The sequence below is a fragment of the Cariama cristata genome, unplaced genomic scaffold, assembly GCF_000690535.1.
Source record: "Cariama cristata isolate BGI_N322 unplaced genomic scaffold, ASM69053v1 scaffold11780, whole genome shotgun sequence".
In the NCBI taxonomy this organism is placed as follows: Eukaryota; Metazoa; Chordata; class Aves; order Cariamiformes; family Cariamidae; genus Cariama; species Cariama cristata.
The window spans coordinates 26375-33090 of NW_009595340.1; the positions used below are offsets into that span (position 1 = coordinate 26375).

Sequence of the window (6716 nt, forward strand, 5' to 3'; positions counted from 1 at the left end):
CTGGCAGGCCTGGGCACTGCTGGGGTCTGTGCCCACAAGGGACCGCGGCGGTACCCAGAGTGGCACTGCCCACAGACTGCCTGTTCCCCGGGGCGCTCTGGCACTGACGACAGACTGGCAGCAGCAGTCTGATCCTTCCACCTCTTTTCGTTTTAATCATAAAATGAAAAAAAACCACCTCACTTTTTCCTCCCACCAGGCTACTGAGTCCTTTGATTTCCATCACCGCTGCTCCTTAAATGACCTTCTTTCCCTTTCACAGTCTGCCTCTAAGCTAACGATGCCGGGTCAGGTGTGGGATCCATGCTGGGAACATGAGAACTTGTTGCTCTTCAAAACAGCTGTGTTGCAGAACCCTTGCCTAATACAATGTATGTGTAGTCAAAAACATAAAGTTTTGTTTTCCTTTTAAAAGCTGTGATGCAGTCTTCTGTGTGTGTGTGTGCATGCGTACGTGAATGAATTTAAAAACATGAACCCCAGGTTTTCAGGAAAATAACCCCAAAGCAGTCTGTTCCTGGCTAGTACATAAGTGCTGTGCCTTTGCTGCGCTGAGCTGGTAACATTGCATGTTAAAGGCTTTCACTACTGATAAACTTGTATCTAAAGCAACGGTGAGCTGGTGGTACAGGGATCACTGCCTGTGTTCCGTCAGAAAACGTTCCCCAGTCTGGGAAGCATACCACATCAGAGGCATGATGCCTCAAAAACAAGGCACCAGAAACCAGCTGGTTTTTACTTTCCTTTGTAGTACCTTCCATCCTACAACAGCCAGTTCTTACTCGGTAGCTAATAATCCATAGTGCTGCAAGGAAGGGCACAGGTGAGAATGGAGTGCTTTCGCTTGTCTCTGATGGAGAGCCAGTCCGTGAGGTGGCGAGTGCCGCCACCACGGGTAAGGGGAGCGCCTCAGCCTCGCTGCCAGTGCCGTTTGGGCAGGCGGGGTGCCGGAGCAACTCCAGGGGCTACGCGCAGGCCCTTTCGCTTTACTCCTGCGACCAGAGGAAGGAGACGGTGGCGTGAGAAGGGGCGGGAGCGTTGGCACTGTGCAGCGTTGGCCATTAAATGCTCATGTGCGAGAGGCTTCTCGGCCCGCCAGCAGTGAAGGGCAATGTTAGCACGGCATCGGGGGAGGTAGAGAGGGAGCACAGGAGAGTGGATGGGTACATGGAAGACAGAAAAGAAAAAATAATAAAATAATAACGGAAATAACATTACTGTAGCAAAAAACTTTGGCCTCTTTCTTCAACTTTCAAAGGAAAATAGCTATTACGGGAGGAAAAAAGGTGTCCTGAAGTAAGAATCTGGAACTCCTTAGAGTAACGTTGCTACGGTGCTTTGGGCCACTGGCCCAAAACATGGCATAATAATAGTTTCTTGTAAGAGCTGGAAAGGAATCCTAGACAACGCTGGCCCCGGCTTGCCGGCATTGCACTAGTTAAGGACTTGAGTCTGGCAGGTGCTGGCCTAAGTTCAGAAAAGCACTTGAATGTGTTCAGCTTCAGTTAAGCCTGCCAGACGTTCTGAATGCAGTGGGGCTGTTCCTGTGCTTACCTAGTGCTAAGCCCACGCTTAAGTTGGCAGGTAAACCAGGCTCAGAGTGACCAGCTCTCTGAGCTCTATTTCGTCAGTTTGTGTGTTAAATCACTATAATAAAAATAAAATAAACCCCACACAGAACACCTCTGAATTGCTGTCCTTATGCCTCGGCTGTGGGTACCGGTGACAAGTCCCACCAGCCATACCAATGCACCAGGCTCCTTTAGTTAGGCCAGGTAACACAATCGGCCATGCTTTTCTCAGTAGGAGTTTAGGATCAGTTCTTGAAACACCCGATACAGAGAGGACAGCTATCCCTCGTCAAAACCCCAGTTCCTACTGTCGTGTGTCCCCGTGCGGAGCCGGTGGGAATCCCAGCCTTGCTTGCTGCCAGGCGCACGTCAGCTCTCACATGATCACGAGGTTCGGGTGTAAAAACAGACCGTGAACTGAGCAAATGCCATGCAGTGACCATGAAGAGATGGGTTTTGCTTGCTTGTCCCCAACATTCTTGTCACTTGCTGCTGATGGGTTCACAGCTGGGTTTAGAAAATTATACTTGAAAGATGAAAAATAGACAGTTGCTAGAACTGAACCAGCCTTCAGTAAGGAGTCCTGTTCTTTACAGACGATGCCTTTTTCTGCTCAGGAGCCGAACAATGCCTATTGACTGGCCATAAACTTCTCCAGGGCAAGAAATGCTTGTCTAGGCAGATGGTATTCACAGATGGGTTGGCCCGTAGAGTCTTTTTGCTCCTTCACGGTCCTCATAAGGTGCTCGCGGCCTGAAAGGAGTGTTTGGTGTAAGTGCTTTAGTGCCGTAGGTGCTTGTCTTTTGGAGGCGTCACCCAGGCCAGGGATTCCCTGAACGCTATCTTGGGGCTCTCGGGAGTTGATGACGGAGGCTCGTCAGGACGAGGGGTGCTCGAAGCCGAAACGGATGTACCACCAGCTGGGCTTGAACAGGTATGGCAAAGCCACGTGCCAGGGAAGTCTCATACATAGATGCCGAGTCTTGGCACGATTCCCACCAGGGGTATTTTCTGTTACTGAAGCTTGAACCAGCAGGTCTGATGATGCTGCAGTACCCATCACATGTAAATACAATTTTCCTTTTTTTTAATATATTTATTTTTCTACTCTTTTTTTTTTTTTTTTTAAAAAGGCAGTTCAGAAGATTTACATTGTACGTAACAGGGAAGTGAATAATACCAGCACTTATGGTTCCTTTTAGTTATGTTTTGAAGATGGCATAGTAGTCAGGTAGAATTGAACTGCTACGGTCTATGAAACCTAAAACCCAAGGAGGGGGCGGGAAGAAAAAAAGAGAACTAGTAAGATAATAGCCTCACATGCATATTGTACATAACAAAATTGAAGCAGTAATTGCTACAGTGACACAATTAGGCAGCTTGATTGCTGCAGCACCGGCATCAGCCATGCTGGCACTGCAGACCCTGAAGAGGGACTCACGCTTCCTTGGGCCTCGCCACACTCACAGCTCGTAGGCATAAGCTCTTTGCACCAAAATCTGCCGAAGACACCAATACGCTTTGGGTCCACCCCATCAGCTCCCTGAGCGAGTTATTTCAGACCTCTTTCAGACCACACCATGCCTGATGCCACAAAAAGTGTCTGGTTTAGCCAAACCTTAACGCTCTTCAGCCAGAAAGATTTACATACAGTTCAAGTATGATTACTTCTTAATGTTGGGGGCTAAAGAGACACGTAGAGCTAAACCAGCCACCCTTTCCGCACGTATACCCTGTGTCAGGACGCCTGGGTTTGTCAGATCTGCAAAGGTGGTGTTTTGTGGTGGTTTGTTTTTTTTTTTTTTTTTGTGTGTTGGTGTTTTTTTAAAGCTTTGATTTTTCACTCTATTATGAATTAATTACTGTGTCCCACTAGTAAAACAACACTCACATTCTTTGCTCAGCTCATGCCACTGCTTAATGACATGAATACCTCATTACCTTGCTAATGATTTTATAATGGTGATTTATCTCAGTTTGTTTAAGGGAACTACTGTTTTGTTTAGGCATGCTTCCTTCAAGTGCCTGTTTCCCAAAGCCACTTGTCTGACCAGTAAGTCCAGCTGACCTTCACACAAACCCTTAGTCCAGGGGCTCCTGTATTAGCCATAGCTCTGAGTATGCCTGCCCCAGACTGAGCGAGTCAAAGCCGCTTGGTGGCTTTCAGATACAGAGTCACCTCAAAGGGCCACTGCTCACCCCGGCACTGGAAAAGACACAAAATACCGCCCAGAAAACTGCGAACACCAAGCAGCTGGCCAGACTTCTGGAAAACTAAACCAGGCTCTGTGTTTGTGGGATGTTAAAGGCCCCATGGAACTCAATGGAGCTCTCGCTGGAGCACAACTCCTTGTGGCAACACCTCCTTTAAAAAAACCCAGCCTCGTCCTTTCCAAATTTGTCACCGCTCTCCGAGAGGAGGGAGCCAAATGATGTCCCTCAAAGGCTCAGTCACGGGGGTCAGCAGACCCAGGCCAAGTGCACGCCCCAGAGCTTCTTCCAGCCCTCGTGGCTCAAGAGCAGCCGCCTCGTCCCTAGCCGCAGCAGCACGCCGGTACTGCAAACGCCAGCGCACCCATCCTAGCTTGTGCTAGGAGGAGAAGGGAGATACAGTTTTTGCAAGGGATTATATGCATAATGCATGTGGTGAATTTGAATATAATTATTAATTTATACACATAAAAATCCCCTAATGCAAAATTAATTTTGTCTTAAGCTTTTCTGTATTTTTCTTAAAATTATTGACTGCATTTTTTATGAGCACTTAGCTGATAAATGTATTAATACAAGGGCAGCTCCAGTTTTGCACCAGCTCTCACGGTCACTTCTTTTCAATACCTAACACTTGACTTTTTAATGTCTAACAGTGAGCGGGGGGGTGGGGGTGGGGGGGTTTAACGCTGATCTGCAAAGGCCTGACTTCAGCTGAAATGCCAGGACTTCAGCCCAGCACCAAAGCCCGAGCAGACTCAGCACGGGCTGTGCCCTGACCGCCCAGCGTGCCTCGGCCCTCGCCTGTCAGAGAGGAGAGTTGTTCCTTTGGGGTCATGGAGAATTCAGTCAGTCTCTAGTTTTTAACTAAAAAATGCCTAAAAGCATAAAAAAATAGTGCCTCTCTCATAACGTCAATCTTGCTATTTCCCCCCCCCCCACATCGCCTGTGGCAAGACGTGAAGGCCAGGACTGCAAGATCTTTGAGGGGACGTGCGTAGTGCGCACAGTTCAGCGGGGCCCGAGGAGCGTACGCTCAGTCGTACCTTCCTACCTGCTGGCTCTGCAGGAGTTCAGACACCAACACTATTTACTTTTCGTAGCAGAAGAACAGACATGCAGCTAGAGCACGATGATTTAAAGAACTAAAATAAAAGGTCACACCTTACTAAACAGATGGCATGTGCCTGCGTATATCCTGCCGTGAACTGGGGCAGCATGACTTCATCTGTGTGAGTTTCTCTACAGCCTGTAATTCTAACTGTTGTCTAGATCTCGTGGTGTGTTCAGTGGGTGTTGGAGAAACAACTGATGGGTGTTTTTTTTTCTTTGAAAACAACAGTATTCATTGATAGACTTAAAAAAATTCATCTCAGCTTACCTTGTTAGATGCCTACTTAATTCATGAACTTCCATTTCAGTGCTTTTAAATTCATTAAGCTCTTTTCGAATGGCTGCCTGCAAAGGACAAATAAACTCATAAATGTATAAATGAGAGAGATCAAAATAAGTTCACTTTGTTCTCAAAAGAGTATATTAAAAGAAGTGAAGCAGATAGATAGATAGTAGTATCAGAGAGAGAAAGAAAAACATAAAAAAAGACTTTAAAATGTGAAAAGGAACAGAGATAAATATGTTCTAAATCACATAAAGGGAAGAGAGAAATGCTTCGGTGGAATGGCTCAATTTGAAAAAGTAGCGTCAACGATGCAGATACAGAACCCAATTCTGGCTTATTATGGAAACACTTTCATGTACAAAATCCAAATTAGCATAAACATGAGAAAAAAAACCAACGTGCACCACAGTTTCTCAAACACTGCAAGCTGTTTCAGAGCTGGACTGCGAGTAAACTGGGCCTGGATCCTGCCAGACTCATATCTGAGCTGTCTCCCACCTTTCTGCGCTCCTGAATTTCCTTCGGTGACATTACCTAAAGTGGTTGAGGTTACTTGGGAAGGCAAGAGGGATGCCTGGCTCCCTGCCCTCCCCTCTGCCTCGGGCTGAGCCCCTCTGCCCTCCTCCTCCCTTCTGACCCAGCCGTGCCATTTACTGAACCGATTCAACACACTCATCCCGCCCGCAGAAAACTAGCCACAGGCCGTTGCACTCAGCATCCGCAGGACAGCCAGTTACCTACAGCCTCTATGGCTTGCCCATGAGGGAAAAGGAAACCGGGGTGACTGGCAGGAAGAGAAATACTGAATAAAAAAATAGAGGGGGGGGTGACTTGGAGGGACTCAGCTTTGTGGTAGAGACAGCACTCAGCAGAACTGGCTCAAGGCCCACGCCCAAAGTCCAGACTTCGGCCAGCCCTGTGATATTTGTAGCTCACAAGTGGGTTTCACTGTGAGCGTCTGGTGAGGCCGTGCAAGGTGGGTGCTGTGGCCGACGGCTCCAAGGGGTGTCCGCTGCCTTTCCGTGTGATGCTGAGACCGTCAGCATCGGCGGCTGCTCCAGTCGGCAGTACTCCTGTCTGGCAGGAATTTTTCTCGATGAAGGAAATCTAAACTAATATGAACAGCACGAGCCCAAAACAGGGCTTTCGCATCAGCCACTAAGCCAGCCACCAACTACCTTTGCCTTGACAAGCCCCGAGTGATAGATTTTGTGAGTGTGAGCTACAGAAAAGGCCCCTTGTGCTCTTTCTGCACAGCTTTGGTTTTTAATTTACCTTAGAAATGTCTGTCAGGCTCTGCCTCCATCTCTCAGGCCAGAGCGAGGCCTGGGCAGCTGCTCAAGTTTCTACCTTCAGCAGACCAATTTGCTACTGAAGTGCCTGTGAAGGAGCCCACGCCGGCTGCTGATACCCACAAGGTCTGGAATTTACTCCCCCCTGCATCCCTCATCTGTTGGAGAGATTTAGAAGTGCCCTTTTTATTCCTCTAACAGTCACACCTGGTAAAGATGAAGTCAGACTGAAGGCAGTTCCCT

General features: G+C 47.9%; 1 protein-coding gene across 2 annotated transcripts in view; it reads right to left on the reverse strand.

The window, feature by feature from the left end:
• Positions 1–2684: 2684 nt before the first annotated feature.
• PHACTR1 (phosphatase and actin regulator 1) overlaps positions 2685–6716 on the reverse strand; it is a 74861-nt gene continuing 70829 nt past the window's right edge. The window contains exons 11-12 of one of the 2 annotated variants that reach the window (XM_009701718.1): positions 5164–5240; positions 2685–2832 (exon numbers count right to left, since the gene is read on the reverse strand). In XM_009701718.1, coding sequence (XP_009700020.1) covers positions 2817–2832; positions 5164–5240 — 93 coding nt within the window. In that variant the 3' untranslated portion in view covers positions 2685–2816. The remainder of the gene's footprint in view (positions 2833–5163; positions 5241–6716) is intronic. The other variant, XM_009701726.1, reaches the window with a different exon arrangement.